We start from the raw sequence: 14,935 nt of genomic DNA, 5'->3' as shown, positions 1-14,935 counted from the left end.
TGTTTTTGATGATGTGCGGCGTTTGGCTTATGCTAAACAGCATTTAGTCTGACGGCCAAAAGCTCAATTTTGGTCTCATCAGACTATAGAACCTTCTTCCAGCTGACTTCAGAGTCTCCCACATGCCTTCTGTCAAACTCTAGTTAAGGCTTCATATGAGTTCCCCCCCCCCGCCCACCCCGGCCCCCAATAGTGGCTTTCTCTTTGCCACTCTCTTAAAGCTGCGACTGGTGAAGCACCCGGGCAACAGCTGTTGTATGCACAGTCTCTCCCATCTCAGCCACTGAAGCTTGTAACTCCTCCAGAGATGTCATAGGTTTCTTAGTGGCCTCCCTCACTAGTCGCCCTCTTGCACAGTCACACAGTCACTCAGTTTTGGAAGACGGCCTGCTCTAGGCATATTTACAGCTGTGCCATATTCTTTCCATTTCTTGATGGTTGACTTAACTGTACTCCAAGGGATATTCAGTGATTTGGGAATTTTCTTTATCCACCTCCTGACGTGTGCTTTTCAATAACCTGTTTGCGGAGGTGTTTGGAGTGTTCTTGTCTTCACGGTGTAGTTTTTGCCAGGATACTGACTCACCAGCAGTTGGACCTTCCAGATACAGGTGTATTTTTACTACAATCAATTGAAACACCTTGACTGCCCACAGGTCTCCAAAAACAGATCTCCATTTAACTAATTATGTGACTTCTAAAACCAACTGGCTGCATATTAAAGGGGGTGTGTCATATTAAAGGGAGTGAATACCTATGCAATCAATTATTTTGTGTTTTATATTTGTAATTAATTTAGAACACTTTGTAGAGATCTGTTTTCACTCTGACACGAAAGAATCTTTTTCTGTTGATCAGTGCCAAAAAAAAAAGCCAGATTAAATCCACGGTGATTCAATATTGTAAAACAATAAAGCATGAAAACTTCTGGGGGGGGGGGGGGTGAACACTTTTTATAGGCACTGTATGTTCAGGAGTGCATTCACTGAACCAGACTGACACATGCAAAAGGGAAAATACAATGGCCCTCTTTCACAAGGAAAGAATGTGGAGAGGAATTTCAAATTTTTTTTATGGTTCCTTTTAAAAGGAACAAAAGAAAAATAACAATCTGCTGTACTACCTGAAAACACAATGGAGGCAAATTCAAAAATAACTTTCAAAAAAAAAAAGGGACTGGATAAATATTTGTGAAGATCAAAACTCTTCAAGGCCATGGGGAGAAAGCAGGGAAACAGGATCAACAGGAGAGCTCTTTCTTAGGGATAGGATAGAAATGATGGGTCAAATGGTCTCATCTAGGTTTTGCCTCTAAATACAAGCAGCAATGGTGTGTATCATCATACCTTACGGAAAAGCCTCTGGCTCCCTCCGCCAGCCGACACAGGGTAGTAAATGTACACATTATGGTCTTCAGCACTCACAGGTTTCTCAACAAAGGGCTTCTGGAAGATTTCTCCGTTCACTTCTACGTGATCATAACCTTCCACCAAGTTACACTCTGTGCAGGTAAATAAAACACAAGAGCAAGTGATTTACCTCAGGCTTTTGCAAATTTTAATCAATCTGAAAGAAAGAGGAAGCTTATCTATCAAACATGTCCCATTTTGTGATAGTCAGGTCACCATGACAAAACCCCTTTCCACCCATGTCCAATGCCATGAGATATTCTGTAAAAAGCAGAAGGTTACAGCCAAATTTGATTTTCAAACAAATAGGGAAGATTATGCTACCATTTTCTATTCAGCATGCAAAAAAACAAAAATTTAGAATTAACTCTGCCAGTGGTTTTAAGTCTTAGCAGCATGGTAGCATAGTAGCTTTACAGTACCAGGGCTCAATTCCTGCCACTATCTGTAAACAGCTTGTACGTTCTCCATGTGACCATATGGGTTTCTTCCAGGTGACTCAGTTTCCTCCCATATTCCAAAGATGTACGGTTAGGATTAGTAAGTTGTGGGCATTCTATACTGCCGCCAAATGGATGATGACACATGCGGGCTACTCAGCCAATCCTCAATGATTTGATACATAACAAAGCATTTCACTATATGTTTCGATGTATATTTGTGACAAATACAGCTAAACTACTTAGTCCAAATGCAGCTTTTTTGAATACCTCTCACCATGTAGAGGTTGAAAACTCCTGCAATTATGTCAAATCGTTTCATATTTATGATGAGAAAAGGGCAATTTCAGCCCACTGGGTTCATACTGACTCTCACTGAACTTATCCTATCAGTTCCATTCCCCCGATCTCATTTTCCTGTACACCTACAGCTTTCTCACATGACCATCAACTGGCTTAGACTCCTTTTACCATTTACCTTCAATACAGGGTAATTTAGAGTAGCCAAGTAATCTATCAGCACATTTTAGCAACGCGGCAGGAATCCACAGCGTCAACAGGAAACCCATGTAGTCAAGGAAGAACAGGCAAACTCAATTGACAGCATCCACAGTGACAGACCAATCAAAGATACCTGGAGTTGAGGCAGCAGCAGGTCATCTGTGGGAAACTTCTTTATAAAAGAAACAATTACTACAGTTTGGCAATAAAGTTCAAAATTTACATACAAAAACAAGACCTTAATCTTTTGGATTATGGTATGGAAAAGGTTGTAACTCGGCATCCTAAACTATTGGCAACAATTGGCTAAAAAATAAATGGAATTCATTCTACGCAAAATCAACACACTATATTATAACATTACACCTATCTACCCTCAGAAGATTTAATATCTCTGATCTCATTAAGATTAATTTATTTTGAAACTGTAAAAGATGGAAATAAAAAAGTTTTCTTGCTTAAAATATTAAAGAAATGTGTCATCTTTAACCTTATGCCTTTTGGAAATCAGTTCATCTTTTACTCGCTTTGCTATTCACAGTAACAAAAATTTTGACCAGGGTGCCCAAACTTTTGTATGCCACTGTAAAAGCAATCCTATAAAGCACAATGCACAAATAGCTGTAATATACAGACTGATTTGATGTGCATACTGTAAAGTGCCACTAAGTGATATGCATGTCGTGATTGTGGGAAGGGGTTCTGAAAAGAACAATATATCAAAAAACTAAGTTCATTTAAAGAAAAATAACACTGAACAGGACTGTAAATGTTGCAAAACTAACTAGAGAACCACAACAGCACTGCAATTTTACATTGTATAAAGTGCATAAAACAATACCAACCATCAGGTCGGTCTGGATCACGATTTAACACTGCATAACGAGGAAGATCTATCCCCTCTTCCTGCAAAATTCGATAGACTTCTCTCCTGCAAACATGAAAAGAAATTAATTCTAATGCTTAAATTATGCATTAAATTAATGCAGAAAACAAATGTCTTACTAAAATCCATCCACTTTAATCATTATTATACTTGTATTTAAATTTGTAGAGGAATAAAAAGATGTTGGAAACATAAAACATTATAACAGTAGCAAAAAAAAAAAAATCATCTTTGTAGGCAACAGAGAAGATCACTTTAAGAATCACAAATGTTGAAAACCAAATCTCTCATAGCCCCAAGTCATTATAAGCATCAAATATATAACCAATTTTCTTTTGATTTTGCTGATACCATCTATACCTCCTACAATTCTGATAACTTCCGATAAAATTATAGAGTCATAGAACAGCACAGAAACAGGCTCTTGGACTCATCTAGTCCATGCCATAATATTAATCTGTCTCATCCCATCGACCCGCACCCAGACAACAGCCCTTCACATCCATGTGCCTATCCAAATTTCTCTTAAATGTTGAAATCAAACCTACATCTACCACTTCTGCTGGCAGCTCATTCCACACTCTCACTACCTGAGTGAAGAGTCCCACTCATATTCCCCTTAAACATTGCACCTTTCAACCTTAGCCCATGACCTCTAGTTCTAGCTTCAACCAACCTTAGTGGCAAAAGACTGCTTGAATTTATCCTATCAATACACCTCAATTTTATATACTTCTAGCAAATACTTCCACTCAATCTTCTACATTCTAGGGAATAAAGTCCTAACCTATTCAGCTTTTCCCCATAACCCAGGTCCTTGGGTCTTGTAAATTTTCTCTGCACTCTTTCAATTTTATTGACATTTTTCCTGTAGGTAGGTGACCAAAACTGCACACAATACTCCAACACAAGGAACTCTGCAGATGCTGGAAATTCAAGCAACACACATCAAAGTTGCTGGTGAATGCAGCAGGCCAGGCAGCATCTCTAGGAAGAGGTACAGTCGACGTTTCGGGCCGAGACCGAAACGTCGACTGTACCTCTTCCTAGAGATGCTGCCTGGCCTGCTGCGTTCACTCGCAATTTTGCCACAATACTCCAAATTAGGCCTTATCAATGTCTTATACAGCTTCAACCTAACATCCCAACTCCTGTATTCAATACTTTGAGGCCAATATGCCAAAAACTCTCTTTACAACCATATCTATCTTTGACTCCAATCAAGGCATGATGGACCTGTATTCCCAGATTCCTCTGACCTCCCAAAGTGCAACACTTCACACTTGTCTGCATTAAATTCCACCTGCCATTTTTAAGACCACATTTGCAGCTGGCCCAAATCCCACTGCAGTCTTTGATAATCTTCCTCGCGGTCCACCATCTGGATATCCAGCATCTGCAGACTTTCTCATGTTCATTAGCTCCTAATATTTATTGGAGGAGTAATTCCTCCACGCCACTTTTTTTGGACAGTAAATGAACAATATCAGTGCAGACACCTAGTGTCTTCATACACCGCTGCCAACAACTGCAACCTCCAAATCCTCATTTTCAAGGTGACTGTCAATACCTTCAAATTCTTTGTAGCTCCTAACTTGATGAAGTAGTGAAATAGCTTCATTTGCACTCTTGGTCATTTCTGGCTATCAGCGACATAAATCACTGCTTTTTGAACACAAGCATATGCAACTGACACTATTTAAAAACAGTTCACTCGTAGGACAGTGTAATGTCCAATGGTCACATAAGTAAATGTGACTGATGCTAGTTAGAAACTGTTCAGCAACTGTCTCCTTCTCCAATTAAGCAGCATAGTGTTCCAAATAAACAAAGAGAATCCCAGCTACTTTCTTGTTTGATTTTTGATCTTGACCCAAATAACCAATCGCTCAATTAACCAGAATCCACTGTAATTATATATCCGGTCCCTTAGAATACCTTCCAAGTTCTTCCTTAGTTATCTGAACTCTCCTGTCTCTTAGGTATTCAGGTAATCTGTATTTTCTAAAACTTCTGTTTGAGAGGATTCTTGATGCAGGTTAACAGATGGGCACTGCCACCTCGAGTTCACCTGTGGAGGGACTGAAAATCTGAAGCAAGATTGTAATAATCATTATTACTTGGATTTTGCAACAGAAAAATCAGCATTGTGTTTTCTCAAAGATGGTCTTGAGAACGAAGATGCATAATAAGAATTGCAGTCTTTAGCAAGGCAACTGAAGAACTGTTTGGCAAGTCCATTAATATTTAATAGACACTGATCACATACTGTTGCAGAACTGGAATGAAGCAAAGTGCAGGGTTCAGGTGAAGTGCAATTAGGAGGCAACAGTGAATTGAAGTTGTGTGCCACACTTACAACTTTGTGAGGGTATAATTATAGTGATCTTTACATGGGTAGTTCTAATTGGAATTGGTGTTAGCCCTGGCTTCAGGGGATGTTTATATGCTCAGCAATTAGTGGGTTCAACTCCAGCATAAAAAAATCCAGACTGACATTCCACCGTAGCTACACAGCAGAGGCCTTCTTTCAAATAAGGTATTTAGGACTTCTCAGACTTCTCTCAGAAATATTTCAAAGCTGGTCAAGACCTGGCCAAAATCTACTGCCGTTTTTAATCATGTTGTTGTTGTCTATATTAAAAATGACAGGGTTTCATAAGGCATTATATTGGCTGTAAAACACTTTATGACAGGTTTGTAAAATGCCCTATGTAAATGTAAATTCTTTCTATAAGTATGTACATAGCATTTATAAACTAAATAGCTTCAATATTTTGTCTAGAAATCCAGGCAGTCACATGATACATCAAACTAGTTTTGGACAGTGATTTTTCAGATTGTTGATGGAACAATGATCCAATTCAAAAGAATCCTGAGGAAGCCACCAACAGCCCAATGAAAAGTTGTCCCAATTGTCAGCATGAAAATGTTCTATAGTCTGGGAAGATCCCAGTCCCATTGTTAATCTTCAAAAGAGAAAACTGGCAAGGGACAAAATAAATTGTCCTCAGCATTCAAGACTAAGAGATGTGGACTGTCAAGCAGGCTCCCACTTCCAATGGTTCTTCAATATCTTGATGGAAATATGCACGGGTGAAATTCACAGCCAAGGATGGGGTTTCAATACAGTGACATTTTAGGGAGCATTTCTCCTTCACCAGCTGGCTTTGCATTTGCAAATAGCCGAGTCACTCAACCTGGTACATATTCAGACGAGCAGAAGGGATGTATTTCATAGATTGTGATCACAAAATCTACAACAGCATCCATCCCAAGGCCTCAAACAATGATTCAAAATATTTCAATGTACATGTGATAAGCAAAGCTAATCTTTAAAAAAATCTTTCAATGCAACTTCATCTTTTCACATCAGCAAACAATGCTGTGAACAATCAGCACAGAATGGATTCTATCCTTAAGATGGATCATTAATTTAATCAAAACTGAACAAAATGTGCCAATGTAAGCTAGGTGATCAAATCCTCAAACTTGGTCAGCGTGAAAACAGAAATATTTCTTCCTGAAATTTGATTAACTTACAACTTTCTACTTACATTAATACTCTAATGTATTGGTAATGAATGCAAAAGATACACTATAATTCAATCTATGAAGAAGAATGAGTATAAAGTATGAATCCATTTATTCACACTCTATTGTGACCTCCCAGCCATTCATTATGAACAAGATTTATAACATCAAGCTAGGCTTGTGAAACCAATATTAAAATGGTGTGTTTTTTTTAAGATTCTTTATAATTGAAGTGTGCTATCTGTACAAGGATGGGAAAAGCAATAGGTCAGTTGGCACGTTAGGGCTGAGCTTGGGAGAAGCAGAGACTATAATCAAAATTTTCTCATGGAATTTAAAGAAGTTTTTCCACAACTTTGCTAATAGGCTTGATTCACAGACAAAGCTCCAACTACCTTTTAAATGGTGTGTCTCTCAAATAGCCCCTGACAACCAAGTTCACCTCCTGGCCTTCACATATGGCTTAGGTACTAAGCCCAGCAGATCCATTTCTACTGGCAGGATAAGGGGCAAAGGCAGGTTACTGTAACCTTAAAACCAGTCACTTCATTCTGAGCAGATAGGTCTTCAGCTGCAGTTGGCAACTCATCTAGGAGAAGGAAAACTCTGATCTCAGACCACTGCTGCCTTGTGGCTACACCAACTCATGGGGAAGACAGGGAATAAACACCAAGGAAAAATCCAGAACTGGAATCCCGAAGGCAGTCCTACACTGAGTTCCAGGCTGACTGGCATCTCCTCTGACGCTGCTGGTGTGGAACTGTATCGATCTTTGCCATTCCTTTGGATTCATCAGCTGTGTTGAGGGGGAACCATATTGTACTACCCTGGCTGAGTACCATGTCGACAGTTAGGATGCAACATCCATCGTCAGCCCAGTGAAGGACCTCATTACCGATGTGCTCGAACAGAAAGTTGTCAGTTAATTAAATTCCAGGAAGAAATAAATCTACACATTTCAAATTTGCAGAATGTTAAAAGCTGTCTATTCTTCCTGGATATATGCTAACTGCATCAGGAAAATCAGGCTATTTAACATTTTTCCAGGATGAACTACATCTGACACTTCTCAGCCCAGCTATGAATCCTGTCAATGTCCTGTTGCAAGCTACAACAACCACTATCCACAACTCCGCCAACCTTCATGACATCTGCAAACTTACTACTCCACCCTTCCACTTTGTCACCTACATCACTAGATGATCTCATTGAAAGGCCTAGATTGAGTGGATGTGGACAGGATGTTTCCTCTTATAGGGGGATCTAGGACCAGAAAGCAGGGAGGGCCTCAGAATACCAGGACATCCCTTTAGAACAGACATGAGGAGGAATTTCTTTAGCCAGAGGATGGTGAATCTGTGGAATTCACTGTTACAGACAGCTGTAGAGGCCAAGTCACTGGGTATATTTAAAGAGATGGTTGATAGGTTCTTGATTAGTATGGGTTCAAGTGTTATGGGGAGAAGGTAGGAGAATGGGGTTAAGAGGGGCAACAAATAAGCCATGATCGAATGGCAGGTGCAAAGGGCTGAATGGCCTAATTCTGCTCATGCCTATGATCTTATAAAATCCTTCAATACTAGATGTACCAAGGAAGAGTGGAATCAATGATTGTGGTCAAGAATAGGAATAGGCACTTCTCTCTTCAGCTTGGCAAATGCACATTATGACTTTAGTAAAGATCAACAACTTGTTGGTTTTGATTTGGTTTGGGGCCTTTCTAGCATGGATGGTTCTGGAGGCCTGAGTATAGAAAGGAGATGGAGAGCCTGGTGACATGGTATCATGACAACAGCCTTTCCCTCAAAACAAGAGCTGATCGCTGACTTCAGGTAGGGCAGTGGGGGGGACAAGCTGCATACACTCCTGTTTACGTCAATGGCGCCCTGGTCGAGAGGCTTCAGGTCTCTAGAAATGAACATCGCATCACAAATAGCTTGTCCTGTCCAACCACAAAGATACCATGGACAAGAAAGCTCTCCAGCACCACCCCTTCATCAGGAAGCTGGAGAAATCTGGCATATCCCCTTTGACCCTCACCTATTTTTATCAATGCATCATGCAAAGCATCAAGATTTGGTATGGCAACTGCTCTGCAACTGCAGACAGCCGTGTAAGCAAAACGCAGCACATCACTACAACCAGCCTCCTTCCATGGACTCTGAACTAGAATCAGAATCCAGTTTATCACTGACATACAGTATGCTGTGAAACTTTTGCAGCAGCTGGATGATGTAATACACAAATAAAACAGTAACAAATATAAAATATATAAGTAGTGCAAAAAGAGAGAGCTTGGTCTATATTTCTCACTACCTCGGTAAAGCAGCCAGCATAATCGAAGACTCCACCCACCCTAGGCATTCTCCACTCACAACAGGCACAAGATACAAAAGCAGGTACCACCAGGCTCATGGACAGCTTCAATCCTACTGTTACCAGACTATGGATAGTTCCCTATTACAATAAGATGAACTTTTGACCTTATAATCCACCTTGTTATGGCCTTGCACCTAATTGTCTGCCCACGCTGCACTCTGTTACTGTAAAACTATTCTGCATTCTATTACTGTTTTACTACTGCCTTGATGCAGTGATGTGATGAAATGAACTGTACAGATGGCATGCAACAAGTTCTCTTACGGTAACTCAGTACATGTAACAACAGACCAATTAACTATTCAAAGAATGAATCGAGAAAGCTGCAATTCCAAAGATTAAAGTATGCTGACGACTTACATTAGCTGCAGTTATCTTGGATCAAGAACAAGTGTTCATAGATTGGAATATTTGCAATAATTAACATATGGCACATACCTGTCTTGTATATAATACTGCATATTCAAGTCATTAATGAGAACTGGATTCCTGAGTTTTGCGTAAGCCACTGCCTTATCCAGTGGAAAACCTGGGAAGAAGAATAAGAGAACACTTTTTTTTTTACCACCTCAATCATAACCTAGTGCTAATGCATTGATAGCACCAAAAAAAAAAAAAAAAAAAAATCGGAATCCCAAAGTACACTGCGCCCTAAACCAAAGCCCATGTCTTACCAACATCTTCGGTCTTGGATATCTAATGTCAGCTCCTTCTATTTGGAATAGCATAACATATTGGAAAGGAGGTACAATCTACTCTTGAACTATCATATAATAGTTAGCTGAACTGGCCAATTATATCCCATTTCATATATCAAACACAGAATACTAAAAAGATAACCTCTGCTTTCGGCTCAGTTTATCGGATTTTGGTCCGTGAATCAGTAGGAAAGGGTTTAAACTTCAAATACTTTAAGGACACAAATTTAGGCTGAGTACGCCATTTCAAAATGAAAAATTAGTTTGCCTGTTCAAATGGCTGACAAAGATCTGACAGAGTAGGTAATTCCTCTAGCAGCATAGGAACATTCTTCCTTTAGCCAATTAATTATATTTATGATTGTGTCTTAAAAGGAACTATTTAAATATTTGAAGACCTTATGTGCAGGCAATTTTCATCCTTCCTATAGCTCACCTTTGGAGTGGAAAGAGATCAAACAGTCACAAACTGGCCAGTTCTCCACGGATTCATTCAGAATGACATCCTCATTAATAATCACAACACTGATGTACTCAAATTTACACAGACGTTCTAGGATCTGAGTCATCGGTTTTGACTTTGATTTCTTCGCCATTGCACAAATCCCCACCAGGATTTGTCGCTCCGGAGGCTAGACAGAGAAAGAGAGAGAGAGGGAGAGAGAGAGAGAGAGAAAAAAGAGAAAAAAATTCATAATTAGGTTAAAAATGTCAAACAATTAGATTTTTAAAACATAAATCAGTTCATCAGCTAGTAAAGATGCCATATGTCATGCTTCTCTTTACCAGTTCAGACAGTGAGTTCAAGAGTCAGGAAGTTATGTTGCAGATTTATAAAACTGGGCGCACCTCGTCCCAAGGGACTAAAATTGAATTACAGGGAAGATGTGGAGCTTTGGAGAAGGTGCAGAAGAGGTTTATCAGGACATTGCTTGGATTAAAGAGCAGGTGCTATAAAAGAGAGGTGGGACAAACTAGGCAGTTTTCTCTAGAGCAATAGAGGCTGAGGGGAAACCTGATAGAAGTTCATGAGCTATTAAGAGACATAGATAGAGAGTTGGTATCCATTTCCCCAGGGTTGAAATGAATAATACTAGAGGGCATGTAATTAAGGTAAAAGGGGGAAAGTTCAAAGATATGCAGGGCAAGTTTTTATTTTAACCACAGAGTGGTGACTGCCTGGAATGTGCCACCACTGGTGGCAATGGAGGCAGATACAACAGAAACGTTTCAAAGGCTTTTATATGGGTACACGTGATTGACTAACTATTTATTGGACAGAGGGATCTTTGGGTCCATGCCCACAGCTCCATGAATGTCGCTACACAGGTTGATATGGTAGTAAAGATATCATATGGTAAGCCAGTTTAAAATGGTGCCGGTGAAGCAAAGCGACAACTTGCTGGCAGTAAAAACAACTAGCAATTACTTTCACAACTTGAATTTCCGATAATGCCCCCCTTCAGCATTTGCCTTTTCCCCCTCTCACCTTATTCCCTTGTCTGTCCATCACCTCCCTCTGGTGCTCTTCCCCCTTTTCTTTCTACCTTGGCATTCTGTCCTCTCCTATTAAGGTTCCCCCTTCTCCAGCCCTATATCTCTTTCACCAATCAACTTCCCAGCTCTTTACTTCACCCCTCACCCCCCCTTCCAGTTTTACCCATCACCTTGTGTTTCTCCCTCCACTCCTCTACCCGTCTAACTCTGACTCCTCATTTCTTTTTCCACTCCAGTCATACTGAATGGTTTGGGCCCGAAACATTGATTGTACTCTTTTCTATAGATGCTGCCTGGCCTGCTGAGTTCCTCCAGCATTTTGTGTGTGTTGCTGCTAATAATTTTATTAATCACATTTTTTCCCTTGAGAATGATCACTGCAATCTATAGCCTGTAACTTCCTTTTTGGAGTCGAGCTTTTGAACCACCTGTATGATCTAGCATTTTTGTGGTGTGAACTGAAGTCTCAAAGTTGCAGGACAGTTGCGGCATGGCGTGTACGGGCCAAATCCAGACATCGGAGCCTGGGCCCGAGAGCGGCCAATGAGCCTACGTGTGGCTGCATGAACAGACTTAGAACAATTTGAAGCGGCAGAACTGAGGCAAGGCAGAGCTGAGGTGGCGCGCCCTGGGCCCGAGAGCGAGGAACAAGCAGAGGTTTGACTGATTTAAGCACAAGGTCCGGTACTGGTTGAAATCAAAGCAACAGGCAGACCCTGCACCTGAGCCTGCATTAAAGCAGCAGGGCCTGGGTCCAAGAGGAAGGAATAACCCAATGGCCAATTTAAGCGCCAGGCCAAATTGAAAAGGTTAGGCTGCCGGGTCCAGAGATGAGGAACGGGCCACCAATCAGCTTGCAGTTCCGTGAAGTTTACTCGTCTCTGTGCTGAACTGAGGCTGTGGCCTGCAACTAAAAAAGAAACTTTCTTTTCAAATCCTTTTATTGTATATATAGAAAAAATAACATGAGTACCCTACTGACCAGAAAAGAAAGAAAAAAAAGAGAACCCATTAGGTGTACAACCCCGGAGCCATGCATCATACAAAATGCTTCTAAAAATAAACATCAAACCGCCAGCAAGAAAAGAAAATATACTAAAAAAATTTACAATTAGATCGTGGAAAAATTATATCAATTAACTCAAATGATAATAACGAGCAAATGAGCCCCATCTTTTCTCAAAATCAAATAAAGGTTCAAAGGTTCGACTTCTAATTTTCTCCAAACTAAGACATAGCATCACTTGAGAGAACCTTTGTTACAAAGTGGGAGCTGATGTATCCTTCCACTTCAACAAAATGGCCCTCCTAGCTACCAATGTAACAAATGCAATAACATGCTGGTCAGACACAGAAATACCACGAATATTTTGAGGAACTATTCCAAAAAGCACAGTTAATTTATTAGGTTGTAAATTAATTTTAAGTGCTTTAGAAATTGTTGAGAAAACCAACTTCCAGGACTGTTCCAATATAGAACAAGACCAAAACATATGTGTCAGTGTAGCTATCTCAGTTTTACATCCATCACAATGACTATCAACATTAGGAAAGATTTTAGAAAGTCTCCTTTGTCAAATGATAATGATGTACAATTTTAAATTGAATCAATGAATGGCTAGCACAAATTAAAGAAGAGTTAACCAACTTCAATATCCGCATCCAATCCTCCGTCATAAAAGTCAAATTAAGTTCCTTTTCCCAATCCTGTTTAATCTTAGATAAAGGACGCTTATCCCATTATAATAATAAACTATAAATTCTTCCAATAGAACCCTTAATCAAAGGATTCATACTCATAATAGTATCTAACAGGTCAGCCTCCAATATGTAAGGGAAATTGCTTAAGTATTTCTGTAAAAAATATCTAACTTGAAGGTATTGCAACTAACAGTCTTCTGGATCAGCTGTGGTGATGACTGGCTCTCTGGCTGTAGGCACACTTTCATGAATTTCAGTTCCGAATGTTATTTGCTCATCTTTATTATTCACATGATTTGCACATTGACAGTCTTTTTTTTAAAATGGGTTCTATTGGGTTTCTTTGTTTTGTGGTTGCCTGTAAGAAGAATCACAAGGTTATATATAGTATATATACCCTTTAATAATAAATTTTGAACTTTGACAAATACACAGAGGATGGAGGAATATTGACCACATGCAGGCAGAAGGAATTCAGCACATCATTGTGGGCAGAAGGGCCTGTCCCTGTGCAGTACTCTTCCATGTTTATACTTCCCCAGATTGCAAACAATTAGTGGTATCAATTAATTAGTATCACCAGCAAAGCCACATCCCAGAAATAAATCAAGTTTTAAAAATGACGAACTAACAATGTTCTGTTCTAATTAGCAGGCTGTGGGTTCGAGCCCCATTCCAGGACATGCGTAATCAGAGGGGCCACACTTCAGATAAGAGATAAAATTAGCAATTTTCTGCTCAGCTGAACAGAAACACTATACCACTATACAATGCTTCTTAAATCCTAATACCACAACTGCTTGGTCTCCCACTCATTCACTGAATATTCAGACAGAAGGTTAGAGTTACCAAATCTGTTGTGCAAAAGCACTGCCTGTCCTGAGGAACTCTACAAATAAATGCATTTGGAAGTGAAAGTCAAAACAATGACATCATATTGGTTGATTTCATAATATATTAAAAAATAAATCAAACTTACAGTTATAGCAAACTTCTCAACTTCAATGCTCACAATTTGAATCTCAAAAATAATGAAGTCCATGGGGAAGGTGCAGTATTGAACAGACTCATTAAACTGAGAAATATGACTAGAAATTTAAATACCACCTCATATCAGAAGAGAAAAAAAAAAAATCAGGAACAGAGACAAAAATGCCTGCAGATGCTACAGTGGATTTGGGTGAAGTGAGTCTCAACATCTGAGGAACAGAATGGAACAAGGGTTTTCATTCTCATCCAAACTCAACTCTGTCTCATTACTTAATTTTCCCCAAGCCCTCTGCCCACAATTTATACATGATCCCTTGGCTGGTGTTAATTTAACATCAAAAACTAATCAGAATTTAATGCACCTTATGAATATTGCATTTAGAATGTTATGAGAAACATTTTACCAAAAATACTCATTGACATTCCTTCAAATGCCACACCAATAGGTACTATTTTTCCCAAAGCCAGCATAACTACACGGATAAATGCAAACCCCACTGAGTCTCTGAGAGTCAGTTGCAGTGATAGCATGCTACTTTCTGGATCTATTTAATAAAGCTGCATAATATTCACAATAATGTGTTCGTCCCACTCCCATCAGGGAGGAGGCAACATAGCACCTAAACCAGGACCACCAGACTGAAAAACAGCACTAAACAAACTTGAATAATGTGCATTAATAAATCAGCCACAAATAAAAAGCACTCTGGCTGGGCAGCCACTTTGGTTGGATTAAGGGAGTAGTATTGGTGGTACAAGAAGGTTAACATGGTCAGGGTAGACCATTTAATCTGTTTCAGTCCTATATGACTCCAGTAATCCAAGTAGACCACAATGAAGGCAACCATACTTCCCAAAATTCAACGCGTAAAAATTGCTAACAGCAGACAAAATAGTGAA

The 14,935-nt window shown here is 39.6% G+C and overlaps 1 protein-coding gene across 5 annotated transcripts in view; it reads right to left on the bottom strand.

The window, feature by feature from the left end:
* ppip5k1a (diphosphoinositol pentakisphosphate kinase 1a) overlaps positions 1–14,935 on the bottom strand; it is a 237,048-nt gene that overhangs the window by 176,511 nt on the left and 45,602 nt on the right. For all 5 annotated transcript variants that reach the window (XR_011889605.1, XM_072282170.1, XM_072282171.1 and 2 more), the window contains exons 3-6: positions 10,284–10,479; positions 9,588–9,678; positions 3,196–3,281; positions 1,347–1,501 (exon numbers count right to left, since the gene is read on the bottom strand). Coding sequence is in view for 4 of the 5 variants with exons in the window: in XM_072282170.1 (XP_072138271.1) it covers positions 1,347–1,501; positions 3,196–3,281; positions 9,588–9,678; positions 10,284–10,479 (528 nt within the window). In the remaining variant the exon portion in view is untranslated. The remainder of the gene's footprint in view (positions 1–1,346; positions 1,502–3,195; positions 3,282–9,587; positions 9,679–10,283; positions 10,480–14,935) is intronic.

Source organism: Mobula birostris, chromosome 18, assembly GCF_030028105.1.
Source record: "Mobula birostris isolate sMobBir1 chromosome 18, sMobBir1.hap1, whole genome shotgun sequence".
Lineage (NCBI taxonomy): Eukaryota > Metazoa > Chordata > Chondrichthyes > Myliobatiformes > Myliobatidae > Mobula > Mobula birostris.
Note: the sequence above shows the minus strand (reverse complement) of the source record. Positions and strands in the feature narration are given on the sequence as shown.